Source organism: Fukomys damarensis, unplaced genomic scaffold (assembly GCF_012274545.1).
Source record: "Fukomys damarensis isolate Sample0158 unplaced genomic scaffold, DMR_v1.0_HiC HiC_scaffold_11, whole genome shotgun sequence".
In the NCBI taxonomy this organism is placed as follows: domain Eukaryota; kingdom Metazoa; phylum Chordata; class Mammalia; order Rodentia; family Bathyergidae; genus Fukomys; species Fukomys damarensis.
This window is the reverse complement of record NW_022900923.1, coordinates 463,444-482,838: the sequence shown is the minus strand read 5'-3', so window position 1 is coordinate 482,838 and position 19,395 is coordinate 463,444. Positions and strand designations below refer to the sequence as shown.

The 19,395-nt window shown below is 38.6% G+C and overlaps 1 protein-coding gene across 1 annotated transcript in view; it reads left to right on the top strand.

Moving 5' to 3' along the window:
- The window catches only part of LOC104875073 (dynein heavy chain 14, axonemal-like), a 62,893-nt gene that overhangs the window by 6,496 nt on the left and 37,002 nt on the right, over positions 1-19,395 (top strand). Inside the window, 9 exon segments of the mRNA XM_019210428.1 lie at positions 4,701-4,788; positions 6,505-6,758; positions 12,923-13,098; positions 13,101-13,153; positions 13,724-13,777; positions 14,966-15,111; positions 16,154-16,222; positions 16,765-16,951; positions 17,898-17,974. Coding sequence (XP_019065973.1) covers positions 4,701-4,788; positions 6,505-6,758; positions 12,923-13,098; positions 13,101-13,153; positions 13,724-13,777; positions 14,966-15,111; positions 16,154-16,222; positions 16,765-16,951; positions 17,898-17,974 — 1,104 coding nt within the window.

Sequence of the window (19,395 nt, the reverse complement as noted above, 5' to 3'; positions counted from 1 at the left end):
CCCCTCCTCCCTCCTCTTCTTCCTCTTCTTCCTCTTCTTCCTCTTCTTCCTCTTCTTCCTCTTCTTCTCTTCAGTACTGAGGCTCAAACTCAGGTCCTTGTGCTTGCAAGGCAGGCGCAAGAACCACGGAGCTAAATCCCCAGCCCCCTTATTTGTTTTTGTTTTTGCATTTTGTTGCTTTTTTTTTGGTTTTGTTTTTTGTTTTTTATTTTGTTTGAGACAGGATCTCACTATGTAGTTGGGACTGCCCTGGTACTCACTGTGTAGCCCAGGCTGGTCTTGAACTCATAGCGATCTTCCTGCCTCAGCCTCCCAAGTGGTGTTATTACAGGTGTACACCACCACACCTGGCCCTTTTATTGACTTTTTGGATTATGTGTCCACTGTTAAAAGTGGGGTACTGAAGTCCCCCTGTGTAACTATATGCAGCCTCGTTCTCCCTTCACATCTCTTAATATTTACTTTATATGTTTAGATGCTCCAACATTGAACACAGGCATTCATAATTGTTATGGCCTCTGGTTAATTGCCCCTTTTATCATTATGTCAGGACCCTTTTGTCTCATTTTAGAGTATCTATGTGTGTATTTATGGTGATGTGAGTCTTTGCATGTCTTTTTTTAAATCAATTCAGCCTTTCTATGTCTCTTGTTGAACAATGTAATCCATTCATACACAAGGTTATTGTTGGCAGGTAAGAACTTATTGCCATCTGAAAACTTGTTTTTTTGGTTGTTTTATAAATGTTTTGTTCTACAGTAATCTGATTTGAAGTTTCTTATTCCTTTCTGCTACTACATCTAGTCTGCTGTTAAGTCCCTGTATTTAATTTTTTTGTTCAATTATCATATGAAAGTGTGCACGTTTAAAACTCACCTTTTGTTGTCTGTCATCTAGTGATATCCAGGAATTCAGAGCCCTGTCAACTCTGAGAACCTAGTGATTTAAAAACTGGCCCTTCGGGTAGAGGCTGTAAAAGTTGGGGTGCTCTATGTGCCCACAAATTCCCCCCAGAGGGAGTCTGCAAATCTACTTATCTCCAGAGAAAGCAGCTCCAGGAGTGATCACCCTCCTGTTAGGTTTACAGAGGTCTCGCAGACTCCTTCATGGAGAACCTGTGGCCCTGTAGTTTCCATGGTAGCTAGCCAGAAAAGACAGCGTGAAGAGTGATCTCCCTTTCTTTTGCGCTTGAGGATGTCTACTGTCTGCTGTCTACTTAAAAGCCAGAACTGCTAAGAGAGTGTGAAGGGAGAGATGGAAGCTGAACGGATCCTAGTGATGGCTACAGCCCTGGGAATGCTCTACCTGGTCAAACCACCTGGTTGTTATTTATGCTTTGGGGAAACGCTCCAGTGCTGTCCCTGATGCGTGATTCAAGGACCACCCCCACCCCGGCTGAGACCAGAGGAGTGCTATATTCCTGGTAAAAAACCCTTTTGTCCCCAGGAAGGTGTTGGAACTTCAAGGTTCCTTCCTGATTATCAGACGCTGTGCTAGAATTGGGACTCTCTGTCTCCCCTCCCCTTTCCCATTTTGGTATGGAGATTTTCTTCACTTCTGTCTGCTGTGCACCAGACTGTTTGGTGAATCCGTGGGACAGGGATAGCTGTGCCTGCCTCTCCTGCCATGTGCTATTTAGTGTGGTTTTCAGAATGAAAGGATATATGCTAACTACAACAAAGATTTTTATGACCCCAATGAGAAAAATCAAATCCAGGTTAGCATGTAGTTTATAGGTGTCATGAGCCACGTTTATAAATTTTCTGATGTTGAACTTTGCTTGAGTTTCTTATTCATTTTTGGGCCACTTGCTTTCTGTCTTAGACACCTATGATAAACAATCCTTAACTTTCGTATTTCCCAATTTCTCTTTTTCTATTTTTAACACCTGTCATATTTTCATGGTATGTGGCTGTACCTAAACCTTCTCAGTGTAGTGCACATTTAGTGCCATCAGTTTTGTGCCAGTTATTAATTTAAAAGCTATTTTAAGAATTCAATGCTTAAATGTTATTAACTTATACCTGTTTCTAGGGTCACAAACATTTGTGTCATATATTTAACATTTCTGTGCTATGTATGCTTCTATAAAGTATAATAATTAATTTTACTTTGTTTTAATTTTTAAAAAATATTTTATAACTATAAGGTGTTTCTGTCAGTGCTGTCATTGTTTGCTCAGAAGTTCCCTCTCTCTCTTCATCTGTCTTCTGTGTACTCGGGATGCTCAGGACCATGGATTTTATGACCAGATTTATTTGTCCTCCGCCTTCCAGTTGGCTCTAAGGCACCTGTGCAGCTCTCCTGTGCCTCCTTAGAGTGGAGCAGACTTTGCCTCCCTTACCTAAAACACAGCAGATCCAGGGACGCTGCTGTCCACCGTTGCTCCTCTGGGCTTCCCCACTCACTGGACCCTACGCTTCAACATCTACTCTCTCTAACCTTGCCCTCTTCCTCGCTAACTCTAAGGAACCTTTGGAACCTGCTGCTTCCAACTAAAGTTGTGACCGAAACTCTGCCTTTTTAACACTTAATTTGACATTTCATTGGACGCATTCGTACCACCGTACCGTGTGTTTTGTAATAAGCAGACTTTGGTGTGGGCTGTCTTCTCTTCCTCTTGTTAGATGCGTTATCTCTTATTGCATCGTCGTGCCAAGGTTGTATTCCTTTTCTAGGGAGTACTAGGGTTGGCCCTGGGCTCCCACCCACCTGGGTTTGCAGCAGTAATGGTTCTTTTTTTCTGTTGTTGTTTGTTTCTCCATTCTTATCTCTGTAAATCAATCCCAATTTCCATCTACTAGAAAATTTTCAAGCTTTTGATACCTGGAGCACACTGTTGTGTTTTTCGGTATATTTTTTTTTTCTGTGTATTTTTATCATCTGAAGAATGAAGATAGGATAATTGCTAAGTTAGAAATCTTGATACAGTTTCTCCTGATAGTCTATAGAAAACAGAATAAATATTTCCAAAACGCTTGAGGAAATATACTATGCTTGGATGTGTTTCTGTGTATAAGCACAAAATAAAATAAGTATCAAAATAGAAAATACAGGCTTGAGAGACAGCCCAGTGGTAGAGCACTTATCTAGTGTGTGCAAGGCCCTAGGTTTGATGCCGCACTGAAAGAAATAAAAGCAAAAGCAAACAACTAAATAAAACCTAAAATACAAATCATAGGGCCGGGGATTTAGCTCAGTGGTTCGGTGGCCTGCCTTGCAAGTGCAAGGACCCGTGTTCAATCCCCGGTACCAAAAAAAAAAATCATAACCATGAATGAAATGAGATTGCAATTAAAAGATTTTGTCCAAAGAAACTTAACAGTATGTGTTTGAGAGGGATAGAAATGTAACAAAGTTATGAATAAAACCAGTAAAATTATTTCATGGAACTGAAAACAAAGACTATGTTTGAGAGTAAAATTAAATACAAACGATATTTTTAAAATAAAGTTCTCTTAATTGATGAAAGATATATTTCCCACTGATAATGCTTTGAAATACAGGCATCCCTCAGTATCCATCGAGGATGTGCTTCAGGACACATACCTCCCCTACACCCAAACTCACAGATGCTCAGGTTCCTTAAATAGAACAGACTGTGTTTGCACAGACTCCCATGTTCTCCCAAGCACTTAAGTCACCTCCTGAGGACTTCGCACAACTAATATAACATAAATGCTATAGATATAGGTGTCACACTATATTATTTAGAGAATAATGACAAGAAGAAAGTCTACGTGTTTATTAACGACAATATTTTTTTCAAATGTTTTCAGTGTGCACTTGGTTGAATCCACGAATGTGCGACTCATGGATAAAGATATAAATATTATATAAAATAGGGCTGGGGATTTAGCTCAGTGGTTCCACCACCTGCCTTGCAAGCACAAGGACCCAAGTTTGATCCCCGGTACTCCACCAAAACATTGTATAAAATAAGTTGTTAAAAAATAATAGATACTATTTGCAATCAATAAAATTTGAATACTTTATTTCAAATATTTAAATAAATTCTAAATGAATTTAAGATTAGTTTGTAAAAACAAGGCCATTTCAATATTAGAAAAACAATAAAATTCAGTGTTGAGGATTTGTAAAATATATCAGTAAAACAGAAACTTTAAATCAAAAGATTAATCAATTCAACTATTAAGAAAGTTAAAATTTTTCTAACTTTATTATGGAGAAAAATGCCATAATAATATCTAAATATATACTGTTGACTTATATAAACTTTGATCTTAAATAAACCTGTCTCAATATTTTTAATAAATTATATCCTCTCCATTGTAACTATTTTTAAAGCTAAATGCAGGACATTTCTATTAAATTTTATCTGGATTTTTAAACCCACTATTTCATTTTATAGAAAGTCCTTTAAGTACACATTTTGCGATTGATAGTATTTGTAATTCAAAACCAATGTGTCCTCTAATTTAACATATTTTCGCCATGCCAGAAACTCAATGGTTTCATCATAAAAGTATAAATAATGTTGAAGAGCAATTTCAGGAATGTGCACTGTGCAAAGATTAGGCCTTTGGCGATTTTGTTTGGCACCACACCTATGTCTAAATTAGGATAAAACAATTAGAGATATAAAAATAAAACACCCCATGGCCTTGTCATACTTAATAATTAAATGCTCCCTATCAATAATATATGCTTAATGAATAATATAATATTTTTGTTCACAGATTTATGATTCAAGGGGTTGAAGACTGGAAGTACCAAATTTTTCCCCTATGGGTGATGTCTCACCCAGGACAAGTGGTCCTCACAGTGGTAAGTCAATACTGTTTTGATGTATGCATCCCAGTATAAATGCGTAGTTTGGGGCTCCATTCCTTTCTGGAGGCACTTGTGGAAAATCCACTTCCTAGCCTTTTCCAACTCTTTAGTGAGGGGTACCAGGGATTGAACTCGGGACCTTGCGCTTGCAAGGCACGTGGTGGAACCACTGAGCCAAATCCCCGTCCCCTTTTCCAACTTCCCACCATTCCTTGGCTCTGGCCTCTTCTTCTGTCTTCAACACTAGTACCTCTCTGATCATTTTTCTGTAGTCACAGCTCCCTCTGCCCACAGGTGGAAAGGATTCTCTAATCTTAAAGCTGTATTTCAGGGTTTAGATTTAAAATGCCCCCAAGCTATCATGTATTCAGAGTTGGGCTCTCGGAATGTGATTTGAACATGGAGCACTATCTATGGATGAGTTCATAGCTAAATGTGCTGTTCAGGGGCAGGGCCTGCTTGGCAGAGGTGTGTCACTGGGGCTGCCTTTGGAGGGTAAATCTCCCCTCTGGCTCCTCTCTGTGCTCTCTGCTTCCTGGCTGACATGAGTTAGAGCCCTTGTGAAAGCTCCACCTCTGAATGCATGAGACTTTTGGAGGACATCTTAGATGTAAACCACTGACAACCTATTTCTATTTCCAGAAACACTTTTAAGGTAGACAGTAGCTTCAATCAATAAATGTACTACTTTTGCCAAAGTTTTTCCCCAATCTGTTCTTCGTACTGCTAATTTCCCATCCCAAGATGCAATTTATAACTCTTTCCTCTTTTATTTATTATATATGTGTTATCTGAGTAGGAGCTATCTCTGAATGGAAATAAAAAAGATATCTTTGAGGGACTGGAGAGAGTAAGATGCCTGTATGCATTAGCCACTAAGAGAATTTAAATATGGATTTATCCAGGATATGCTGATTAGTAATTCCTCTATGAATAAACAGATGAAAACACTTTAAAGTCTGGTTCAGATACCCTCACCTTGAGCATTCTCCCGAGGGGGTGAATCTGGAATGAGTCACTGAAGGCAGCAATATACACTCCACTGTGATGCGGGCTTATCTGTGACCCTGCTGCCTGACCCAGATGCTTGCACCTGCCCTTCCCAAGCCTCAATTTCCAGTCTCCTGTGACCTGCTGATTGCAAGACTACAATATCCTCTAAGAATGCCCGCATCAGTTTCTGTGTCCTGCAGTCGAGAATGCCAGCTGATACATGAATCTATGCCCTCTTAGCTTGTTCTGGAAATCTCACGATGACGCATATTGCATCTATGCTAATTATGCCTATTTGCATAACTTTATCACCCTATTTTAGACACTTTGAATTTAGTATATCCCCAAAGGAATGTATTATGTCCCCTCATCTGCAGGATGCTCTTCTTCTAGAAGGTCCTCTCAGCAAGGAACTGGATCCACAGTTCAGCTGTACAGGCCAGAACCCCACGAAGCTTTCCAGATGTTCTGTCTTCCTTTAACTTCCAGTCAGTGTGACCTTCATCCCGTGGTCTTTTTAACACAGTTCTGGTATATATGGGAAGAGTGAATGGGAAAAGAGGGACCAAATAACAGGAGTTATGTACATTTTCTGAAAAGTACAATTACAGACAAAGTCTTTTAGGTACATCACTTTGATATACTTCATGAAATGAAGCATGTACTTCATGAAAATGTTTTAATTTAAAATTGTGTGTATATTTACTTTTTTTTCAGAGACAGATCATGTTTTACAATGATTGTATCAAAAGTTTTGTGAGTTCTCATTCAAGAGAAGAGCTAAGAAAAGTCCACACCACTGTGCTGGGTCATCTAGAAGAGGCCGCGGATCTGGTAATGCTGAATACTAATGGCTCTCGCACGAAGACTGTCCTCGGTGCCTTGCTCACCCTGTATGTCCACTACAGAGACATTGTGATAGATTTGCTACTTAGAAACATCTTCAGTTCGGAGGATTTTGAGTGGACGAGGTAAGTAGACCCAAACGGTAACTACGTATCGTAACTTCTCACACACACATGTTTTTAGGTAAATTGATTTTCTACTTCAGACTATGTCAAACTCAGATTTTAATTTTCAGAAATTTGCTGATATTCTAAGCAAACTGCCCCAATTGGAGTATCGTTTTCCTGGGCTTTCTTCCTTCTCGTTTCTCCTGTCCCTGAGCCTCATCTTTCTTCCTGTTTCCCTCCTGATCATGCTCCTCTGTAGTTGCAGCGTTTCTCATGCCGCTCAGCCAGTTTCCAGAGGTAGTAAGAGGCTGGCCTCCTGCCGCTTCTTTCCCCGCTGTGCTGCACCAACCAGGTTGGAGAAACAAATCGGACATTTCGAGGCAACTCCCCAAGCCAGAAACTCCCTTTCTCCCACCTGTAGTCAAGTAGTCAAATAAGAAACCACACAAAAAGAGAACTACTAGGTTTGATGAGAAAAGGAGATCAAGTTTATGATTCTAGACATTAAATGTAGAGTTTTAAAAAGTTTTTAGACAGGGTTTTACTAGGTATAGTTCAGGCTGGTCTCAAACTCACAGGGATTCTCCTACCGTAGCCTCCTGAGCACTGGGATTACAGGAATGCACCAGGCTCAGCAAGCTTCAAATTTTTGAATTAAGTTTTTAAAGTTTTCTCTGTTTTTTGCTTATATTTTATGTTTTCTCATCTTAGACATACAAGGTGGTACTTTAAATTTAGAAAATTTTTTAAATTCATCTTGAAAATTTATTTTCATTCACTAATTTTATTGGTACATTTTAGGTATACAGTATGCTGACATTCATTATTAGGAATTTGTACCTTTACATGATCTATCTTGGTTCTCCACTCCCCTGCCCTCCCTTCAGCCCCTCCACCCCTCCCTATTTACAAAGACTTTGTTTCCATTTTTCCCTTCTCGTATTTATTCCTTTCCCTTCTTTCCTTTCCTTTACCCCTCCAACTTCCCCTTCCCCTTTAGACCTTTTTTCTATTTCACATCGTATATTATAAATGTTTATCCTTATTACACCAGAGAAATATGGTATTTACACATTTGTGTGCTATTTGTTTGAGTATGGCCTCGATGTGCATCCATTTAGCTATAAATGTCTCTAGATTCTCTTTCTTTATGGATGAGTAGTGCTCCATTTTATAAACAGCAAACAAACAAAAAAAAACACCACATTTTCTTTAGTCTCAATTTGATGGGCAATTGGGCTGTTTCCAAGTTTTAGTTATTAGAAATTGTGCCACTATGAACATGGGTGCACATAGAATGCTGTCGTGTGATTCTTTTCATTCTTTTTAATTCCCCAGCAGGGGACTAACTGGGTCAAATGGGACTTCTAAGCCTAGTTTTTTGAGGTCTCTCTATAGTGATTTCCACAGTGGTTGCACCAGTCTGCACTCCCACCAGCAGTGAAGCAGGGTTCCTTTTTCCCCACAGCCCCTCCAGCATTTGTTATTGGTTGGTTTCTTGATAGCCGTCATTCTTTCTGGGGTGAGGTGGAATCTCAGAGTTGTTTTCGTCTGCATCTCTTGAATGTCCAGTGATGTTGAACATTTTTTTATGTTTATTTGCTATTTCTACTTCTTTGTCTGAGAAATGAATGTTTGTTTCAGATGCCTGTTTTTGGATTCAGTCTTTAAATTTGGGAAGTCTGATTTTTTTAAGTACTTTATGTATTCTAGATCGTAGACTTTTGTCCAAGGAACAGCTGGTGAAAATTTTTCCCACAGTGTGTGTTGTCTCTTCACACTGTTGGTGGTTTCTGTTGCTGTGCAGAAGCTTTTTAATAAGAAGAGATCCCACTTGTTGATTCTTTGTGCTAGTTCATGGGCAACTGAGGTTTTGTTCATGAAACCTTTTCCTATGCCAATGTCCTCAAGAGTTCTACCTAACAAACTCGAGACTTTGCCCTTTTGAGACAGTTGGCAGCACCCCTGAGCTAAATCCCTGGCCCAAGATCTTTAATCCATTTTGATTTTCATTTAGTGCGTGGTGAGAGATATAGGTCTAGTTTTATTCTTTGGCAAGTTAAAACCCAATTCTTCCGGGAACATTTATGAAAGAGGCTATCTTTCCTGAGTATGTCTGGAGTTGTTTTTGCATCTTCTGTTGTGGTCCACGGTTCCTGGGGTCTGTTTCTTTGCCAGTGTCGTGCTGTTTTTATCACAGTAGCTTTGTAGTATAGTTTCAAATTGGGGATTGTGATACCTGCTACCTTGTCTTTGTTGCCTAGAATTGCTTTTGCTATTCTAGGTCTCTTCTTGTTCCAAATTAATTTTTGGATTGTTTTCTCAAGTTTTGTGAAGATGCTATTGGAATTTCAGTTGGGATTGCATTGAATCTATATAGCAGTTTTGAAAGAATGGCCAATTTCGCTATGTTGGTTCTTCCTACCCAGGAGCAAGGGATGTCTTTCCATTTTCTAATATCATCTTTGATCTCTTTTTTTCAGAGTGCTATAGGATTTTTGTTTTTTGTTTTGCTTTGGTACTGGGGATTGATTTTAGGACCTTGTGCTTGCAAGGCAGGCACTGGCATCACTGAACTAAGTCCCTGGCCCCAGAGTGCTATCATTTTCAGAGTAGCAGTCTTTGATTTCTTTCGTTAGGTTGATTTCTAGGTTTTGGTTTTGGTTTTGGTTTTTGGATGCTACTGTGAAAGGAGTTGTTTCTCCAGTTACTCTTTCAGTGAGTCTGTTGTTTGTGTACAGGAAAGCTATTGATTTTTGTGTGTTGACCTTGTATCCAGCTACTCTGCTGAATTTGGTTATTAAGTCTGGGAGACTTTTAGTGGAGTTCTTGGGGTCTTCTGTATAGCGTATCATGTCATCAGCAAATAATAACAATTTAACTTATTTGTTTACTATCTTTATTCCTTTTATTTCTTTTCCAAAACTATATTGAACATGAGTGGTGATAGTGGACATCCTTGTCTTGTTCCTGATTTTAGTGTGATTGGAGTTTTTGGCCATTTAGTATGATGTTTGCTGTTGTTTTTTTATAGATGGCTTTTATCAGATTGCGATAGAGACTGCCTATTCCAATTTCCTGCAGGTTTTTATCATGAATGTGTGTTCGATTCTGTCAAATGCTTTTTCGGCATCTATTGAGATGATCATATGGCTCTATTAATGTCCTTGGCTCTATTAATATAGTGTGTTATGTTCATTGATTTGTATATGGTAAGCCATCCCTGCATCCCTGGGATGAAGCTCACTTGGTCAGGGTGTATGATCTTCAGCGTTCTGTTTACCAGTATCTTATTGAGGATTTTTGCATGTATGTTCATTAGTGAGATTAACCTATCATTCTCTTTTTTGGTTGGGTCTTTCTCTGATTTGGGGATTAAGGTGATGCTTGCTTCTAGGAAGGAATTTGGGAGTATTGTTTCCCTTTCAATTTCGTTGAAGAGTTTAAACAGTAGTGGCAGTAGTTCTTCTCTAAGTGTCTTGTAGAATTCAGCAGTGAAGCCATCAGGACTTTTCTTCAGTGGTAAGTTTTCAATAATATTGATTAATATTGGGTTGTTTAGAATTTTTAGATCATCTTCATTCAACTTTGGTAATTCATACATATCTAGAAATCTGTCCATTTCTTCTGTGTTTTCCATCTTATTAGAGTATAGGTTCTTTTTTTATTTTGAGACAGGGTCTCACTATATAGTTGAGACTGACCTGGAACTCACTGTGTAATCCAGGCTGGTCTCTAACTCACAGCGATCCTCCTGCCTCAGCCTCCTGAGTGCTGGGATTACAAGCGTGTGCTACCATGTCTGGCTAGAGTATAGGTTCTTGAAGTAGGTATTTATGATCCTCTGGATTTCTGCTGGGTCTGTTGTAATTTCACCCTTTTCATTCCTAATTGTGTGGATTTGGGCCTTTTCTTTCTCTTTCTTTCTTTCTTTTTTTTTTTTTTTTTTTTTTTTTTTTGTTTTGTTGGTGTTTTTTTTTTTTTTTTTTGAAGAATGAACTCTTTGCTTCAATTATTTTTTGTGTCATTCTCTTAGTCTCCATTGCATTGATTTCTTCTCTGATCTTTATAATTTCCTCCCTTGTATGAGCTTGGTTTGTCCTCCTTTTCTTTTCTAGTAGATTGAGGTTCAGTATCAGTTTGTTTAAGCTTGTTCCGTTTTCCTAATATGAGTATCCACTGCTATTAATTTACCTCATAAGACTGCTTTCATGTGTCCCATAGATTCCATAAGTTGTATTGGCATTGACATTTAATTGTAGAAACTGATTTCTTCTTTAATTTCCTCTGTGACCCATTGGTTATTCAGAAGTGTGTTCAATTTCCATGTGTTTATGAAATTCTTGTAGATTCTTTTGCTATTCATCTCCAGTTTCATCACACTATGGTCTGATAATATACAGGGCATAACTTCAATTCCTTTGCACTTACTTAAACATGTTCTATGAGAAAGTATGTGGTCTACTTTGGAGAACAACCTGTGTGCACCCAAAAAGAATGTGTATTCTGATTTTGTGGGTTGAATACTCTATAAACATCTGTTAAGTCCATTTGTTCAGGGGTTTTCAGGTTCCTGTTGCATTCAGTATTGTTTTTCACTCTTTCCCTTTCAGTGCATAAGTACATTTCTTTTTCGATGAAGGGTATTTCTTGTGCACAACGTATTGTGGGATCTTGCTTCTTGACCCATTTCGACAGCCTATTTCCTTTGATTGGTGACTCGAGACACTGATGGCTGTGACTGATATGTATTGGCTTATCCTTGTCCTGACCCTTTGTTTTTGCTGGATTCTGCCCCTTTGCGTTCAGTTTCTCTTCTTGCCCATGTATTCATTCTGCTGGGCTTCCTGGAGTTGTGATCCTTGTTGTCTTTTCCTAGGATATTATTTAAACAGTTTTGGAGTTCTGGCTTGTTTTCATGAATTTCCTCAGGTGCTCTTTGTCATGAAAGTATCTTATTTTTCCATGAATTTTGTAAGATAGTTCTTCCGCAGGGTACCTCAGTTTGGGTTGGAAGTTGTTTGCTTGTAGGTCTTGCAATACTTCACTCCAGGCTCTTCTTGACTTGAGGGTTTGTGTTGAGAAGTTGCTGTGATACTGATGGGCTTTCCTTTGTATGTGATTCATTTCTTTTCTCTAACTGCTTGTAGTATGTTGTTCTTCTGTTGGGTTTTTGTAATCTTTACTACATGCCTAGGTGTAGATTATTTTTGATCATGGCTAGTTGCAGTCCTATATGCCTCACTTATCTATATGTCAAGTTATTTTTCCCTACTTGGGAAGTTTTCTGCCATTACTTCCATAAACGATTGTTTTTACGTCTTTTGTGCACTCTCCAGTTTCTTCATTGACTCCAGTCTCATGTTATTCTTCTTTGCATCATCCAGAAGCTGCTGCATTGATTTCTCATGGTCCCTTATTATTTTAAAAATTCTTTTAAAATCCATGAACCCAGATATATCATGTAAAGGTACATGATCCCAACGGTGAATATAATTATATTGTTTACCTTAACTGTATCAATAAACGGCAATTCTGCCTTCTATATCTGATATTCTGTCATCACATTGGCTCATTCTACTGCATTAACTTTCAATAGAGTTTTTAATCTCCTGGATAACTATTGCATCTGTGTTATGGGTTTCATTTGTTTCCTATGCTGGGATTCCACCTGTTGCATTTTTAAAATCTGTATCTGCTCTACAGCTATCAATCATATCTTTCACTATGGACACAATCTCTCTTGCTGTCTGAAAAATAATTTCTGATTTCACTTTTTTGATATCCTCTTTTGTTGCCAGTTTAGGGGATCTATGTGGTTATCAGATTGTTCCATCTTATTCCCCTAGTGGTTGCCTTAGGTGATCTGGAAGTCTGGTTTTGAGACTTGTTTTTGTGTTTTCTCATTTCAACAGATGCTGCTGCTGTGCCTTTGTTGTGGCAATTTTTTGTTTACCCAGTGTACTTCAATTTTATATTAATTCTCACTTTTTTTTGGGTACCTTATGTTTTCCAGGTGCAGCACCACTAAGCTACATCCCCAGCCCTATTCTCACTTATTTTTATATTTTGATTTCTATTTGTTTTCTCATTCATACTCCATTTCTAATCTTGTTTCTGCATGTGAAAAGTAATAAAAATGTTTTACCCAAACAATGTAAGCATTTAAATATTGCTTTCAGACATTTGCAATATAAATGGAATGAAAAACAAAGGTTGTGTTATATGTCTCAAGGAGATGCTAGCTTCACTTATGGCTATGAGTACTTGGGTTGCACCACCAGGCTGGTTATAACGCCTCTCACAGAACGCTGCTGGCTCACTCTCACTAGAGCACTGAACTGGAACCTGGGAGGCTGCCTGCTGGTCCCGCTGGTGTAGGAAAAACTGAGACTGTTAAAGATCTAGCAAAAGTAAGTAGCTTCGAAATCCAGAAAGAAGCTTCTTTTATTTCTATCACACAAATTTTAATGGTACCTCAAATTTACATCATTTCTGCTATTAAGATGTTTACTGTATTTAACTAACATATTCATTAGTTCAGCTCATCAGGTAGTTTTTGAATGCCTATCATGTGGGGGACTGGGATCTCAGCCTACACATGCTTTGTTTTCACTTGGAATGTTTCTATATGAATTAACATGTGAAGGATAACATCACTGTGTGTGTGTGTGAGAGAGAGAGAGAGAGAGAGAAAGAGAAATAGTAACTAAAAGCAGAAAATATAGTTTGTGACACTAGCATGTTTTCTTTTTAGTTTTTTATTTGTAAATTTGTGTGAACATATGACCTTGATGCTGTATGAACTAATCAACTACACTGTACTATGTGAATATCTACATTTGACATCTAACTCATCTTTTTATATTACAATTTTCTTCTCAAAAGTGTAATAATGACCTTTTATCACTTTTGCAGTTCTATTATTAGTATTTTGTGTCATAATTCAAGAAATATTTTAAACAATATTTTTTGTTTCCCAGGCTTTAGGTAAACACTGTATAGTCTTCAACTGTTTCGAAGATCTGGACTATAAGGTAAAACTTATACATACTCAGGAAAAGTTATTGTACACATAAACCATCACAGGAATGAAAAAATATCTTATATATATTGAGTATATACACACATATATGGGGAGTATATTTTGTTTGTTTGTTTTGAGACACGGACTAGCTATGTAGTTCAGGCTGGCCTTGAACCTGCTGTGATTCTCCTATCTTAGTACTAGAGTGCTGGGGTTATAAGCTGGTGCCATCACACCCAGCTAGAGCTATAAATAATATTCTTTAAAAATATTATAAAACACAAACCTAGAATTTAATAGAAACTAACAACACTATATACCTGTATATTTATTTTAATTCGACTGAACTCCTTATAGTGGCAGTTTTCCAAGTTCCTGACAGTGGGATTCTTTTTAAACAAAACCTATATGGCATATAAGTACATAAGAGTACTGTTCATTAATATAAATCTAAGTCGTCTCAAAACCATCATTAATATCATTTATGATTAAAACAAACATGAGTTTATATAGACAATAATTGCGAGTTTACGGCAGGCTGTTTTGGTTGCAAATTAATACCTAACACTCAAGATGCGTATTACAAGTTCATGTACCTCTGTGCATGTCTGTCACACATTTAACTCTGCGATTTGGTGTTCTTTGTGATGCTGGGAATTGAGCCCAGGCCGTGAGCTGGGACAGGTTCTCTACTCGCTATAGTCCAGCCCTGCACCTCGGTTTGCATGTTCTTAGTCTCCCTCCCCATCCCATGGTGGACAACGGAAGTTTTAAATGAAGACGAGCTGCCCTTCTGCTGCCCGGGGAGGAGCAGCTTTGGTCCCTGGCAGGCGTCCAGCTGTGTCAGCCCTCGGGTCCGCTCTGAGGAGCTCCACCGCGTTCTCCCTCGGTTTTAGTTGCTGACATTCACAAAGCAAGAGACCCCAAACTCCAGCCAGGCGCAGGCGTCCGCGGGTCCGGCCTGGAACCCTTCCTCCCAGTCTTTGGGTCCTCCTCAGAAACCCCTCCGGCTTCCGGCTTCCGGCTTCCGTCCGGCCGCACGGCTGCGTGTGTGCTACTTTTGGCCCCCGCCCCCCAGAGCGCGGCTGTGGCAGGTCGGCTGTGGGCGCTGTGCCGGCAGCCCAGGGAGGAAGCGCCCTGCTTACCGCCTTGTCCCAGCGGGAGTGCGCCCTGTCAGTCTTGTGTTTTCTTCTTCCAGATTGTAAGCCGGTTCGTGTACGGACTGGCGCAGTCGGGTGCCTGGTGCTGTCTGGACGAGCTGAACCGTGTGGGCGCCGAGGTGCTCGCGGCCCTGGCCGCCCAGATGCTGGCGCTGAAGGCGGCGCGCGACAGCCACTCCGTCAGGTGGCTTTGGGATTCCCACTTACGGTGGTGCTTCCTTCTTAAACTCCCTTGCCTTTTCTTCTTAGGACGTCGCGTTTAAAGAAACCAAATACCGTGGCCTTTTTATTATTAATTAATCTACATCCTTTTTAAAAAATAAAGTACTGCGGGCCACACACCTGAAATACACCCTGCCCTTGTTTCATTGCCCTGATGAAGATGCTTTTACTGCAAAACTCTGCAATAACCATACACGTGTTAGGGTTGCTACTGTTTAGTAATACCAGCAGAATTCGTTTTTCTCTTCAGATAAATTCAGGAAAACACATTATGTACTTTTTGGACACACATGGATTTGTGAGTTTAAAATTACTGTTATAATCCAAAATATGAATAATGGGCCTTAATTTGTGTGTTTTATTCTGGGTTCACTTCAAATTACTGTTAGCAGCAGACCTCGCGAGTCAGTGGTCGGAGCTGGTCTTCACAGTAACCCACATTTCACCCATTCTTCACTACATTCAACCTCTGTAAACTGCTTGATTTATGTCCAAGGCTTCCCCGGATTTTGTCCCAGTCTTTGGTCATTGCCTGTACAACTCGTGCCAAATACAGGACTCTGATGCCATGCCAAGGTCCCTTTATCACAGGGGTCCCAGAGTTTTTTTTAACTAGGGAAGGGAAAGACTTGGGAAGTATTCTGTGTTCCATGCTAAAGCAGAAATCTATGCTGTGCCCTCTTTGTTCTGTCATCCAAGCAGGGCTGTCTTGTTCCTCAAAGGTCTCCCCAGGCTCCTTTTGCCTGTGTAAGTCAACTCTGACACAAGTACCTTCCAGCCTCAGTCCCACAAAGCTCTTCTGTCTTCTGTAGACGAGACCAAATATATCTCTGTCAGCATGGGTCACAATTTTAACTCAAGCCTCTTCTCTCTGTTACCATTATTTTTCCTAATATTGTTTGTTTGTGTTTAAATGTTATACAGCCTTAAGAAAGTTGTCCCTGTGGTTTTAATGTACTTTGACCTGTACTTTGACAGTTTCAGTAAAGACTAATGTCTTGTAGGTTTGTGCTGGATGGAAAAGAACTTTGTATCAATATGTCTTGTGCAGTATTTATCACCATGAATCCTGGGTATGTATCAGTGAATCTGGTGGAGACAGACCAAAATCCTTTTAAGTCTTGAGTGCCTGGTATCTCCACACTCCTCTGAAACCACACCTTCTCCCCACACCATTTATGAGCAGCCACTTCATAGCAACTCTGCACTTATTCCTATGTGTGAACTCACATTAAGATATGACCAAGGAACACTTTTACTTCATGAATGTCCTGAATGAAAGGAAAAAGTCACCATTTTGTCACAAAGAGGGCAAGGCAGAAAGGCTGATGGGAATAAGAATATGGCAGTTGCGAGGAGTAAAGGTTGAGCTGGTTCATTAAATATCTGATTGAATGCTGCTTTAGTCCAGGAAATCAGAGAGAGAGAGAGAGATGTTAGGAAGTGAATTGTGGGCTGAGACAAGGGAAGAAAATAGCTCTATGAAATAAAAGTTACAACAAAAATCAGCTTCTTGTTTTCAGATGGGTCACATAGAAAGGCAATAGAATTATTTATTGGGAAAGTATCATTTGAAAAATCACGGATATGTGTTTGTTTTTCTTTTCCTCTTAAGATACGGAGGGCGAGTAGAGCTCCCAGGTAACTTAAAATCTCTGTTTCGCCCAGTGGCAATGGTGGTGCCCCACTGTCAAATGATTGCTGAAATAATGCTATTTTCATTTGGTTTCAAAACTGCAAAATCACTCTCTGGAAAGCTAGCTTGCCTTTATGAATTAGCTAGCAAACAGCTATCACAACAGGTAAGGAACTGCTTTTCTCAAAATATTTAAAGGTGATTGTTCATATAAAAATGACTAAGAATTCTGGTATTGGTCCAGGAGTGACTTGGAACTATCCCATATGGTGGAGCAAGAATTCTATCATCACATCAAGGAGTAAGAAAAAGGGGAGGGAAAGAGGATGAAAAACGATGTTATGTTCATGTACCAGTTCCCCCCAATGAATGTAATCACATAATGCAAACATGTACTGATTTTTTTTAAAGCCGTATGCCAACTTGAGTGTAGATTGTATTCTCTGTACAAGGAAGTTAACGTCTAGAGCAATGTTCTCAAACTTTATTGTACATCAAAATAATTTGGAAGACTTGTTAAAACATAGGAGCTAGGCCTTACTCCAAGTCCCTAATTCTGTGCATCTAGTGTGGAACTGGGGTACTGTATTTGCATTTCTGATGAATTTCCAAGAAGTTCTCAAAGTGTTACTGGTGCCCATGATTTGAATACTACAATTTGATAATTATTCTGGGATAATGAATATTTGTTTCTAACCCAAAATGGATTGGACAGCAAGATGCATTTCTCTTTTCAGTATTCTTTCAGTTTTTCTTTCTACTTCAAAAATAATTTAATTCTGCTGGTTCTTAACACTTGTTACTCTTTCTTTTAAGAAAGAGGCTTTTGCTGGGCACCACAGCACATGTTTGTAGACCCAGCTACTCAAGAGGTTGAGAAACAGGATAACTTGAATTCAGTCTTGGCAAATTAATGAGACCTTACCTTCCACTCATAGACTCTTAAGAACACAAGATTATGTGAAAAAGTGAGCATATTAAAAACAGATTTGAGGCTTCTTGGATTCCTATTGGCTATTTCCTTTCATAGCATAGGTGATCAGAAATTCATATACTTCTGTAATTACTTTCCTTGATGTCCTTTAATAACTCAAGTATTTTAATTTTGATAGGCTCATTATGATTTTGGCTTGAGGTCTTTGAAGACAGTTTTAATAATGGCTGGAAAGAAGAAACAGGAGTTTAAATGGTAAGTTGTACTTTGAAATTATCATTAGGTCAGAAGGAGTTAAGTACCACTGGAAAAAACAATCTGTAGAACTTTTGAGTAATAATGAAAGTTAAAACAAGGAACCCCAAGAGAGGCATACTAAACTATGGCAGAGATATTTTAGAATGTGAAAGAAAAGAAAAGAAGACAAAAGTGCACAAAATCACTTGAGTGCCTATCCCCAGTAGAGCCTTTTCTTTTAAAAAAAAAAAAATGCTTCACCTTTATATAATAAAAAACAGTGAAATAAACAACCTCAGAAGATCAGTAATTTAAAGAGAAACACAAAACTTTTATGAACAATCAGCTGTCTGTATCTGCAGCTTCCACATCCAGGAATTCAACTAAACACAGATTAAAAATATTTGAAAAGAAAAATTGTGTCTGTTTAGAACATGTACAGACTGTTTCCTATTATCCCCTGAACAATACAGTATAGCAGCTGTTTACATAGCATTTGCATTGAATTACGAATTATAAGTGATCTAGAGTTAAAGTATATGGAAGGATGTGCATAGTTTATATGCAAATGATATATCATTTTACAGAAACGTTTAGTATTTGTTTTTGTCCTGGAACCAATCCCATTGGATACCAAGGGATAACTCTACCTACCTGAGAAATGTGTAAAACACAGAAGAGGAAAACAATAGCACAACCAAAGGCAGAAATGAAAATGTAGGTAACTAAAATAATGCACCACAAAACATAACATCTTAAAGACCTTAACATCATAAAGATTGAAATATTCTAAATGTTAATTTATGAATGGAAATGCTCCTCATTACAAACACCAAATGGCTTCTTTGTTTTTAGGCTGGCTGTTCCTAAAGTTGAAATGGAAAAATAAAGCCAGCTAAAAATAAAAGACTTAAAAGAGCAATAAAAGGAAAATATCCTAAGTATGAAGACATACTAAAATAATTCAATTTAACTCAAAATATTGTACTGGATCATAAGTAGATAGGCAAACCACTGAAACAATACAAAATCCAGGAACAGGACTGTATGCATTGGGTATTTAGTACATCATAAACCTGGGGACAAGAATAGATCCTTTACTTAATTTGATGTTGAGAAAAGTAAACTATCTGGATGAAGATCAGGCTAGAACCATGGCACATCATTTATCAGGTAAACTCTAAAGGATCAAAGTGTAAAAAATATGAAACAGTATTTTGAAGAAATAAAATGTCTTTTTTTGTCCTTGGAGTGCGGAAGTCTTAAAACTAACATTCAAAATCCAGTAACCACAAAAGAAAAGATTTCTAAATAATCAAAAGATACAGGAACTCCAAAAGACAAATTAAAAGGTAGGATAAAAGATTCTTGCATGTAACCGGGATTGTATTCAGAGCTGGATAGTCTCAGGCAGTGACAGCACATCTTTTAGAGCTTTC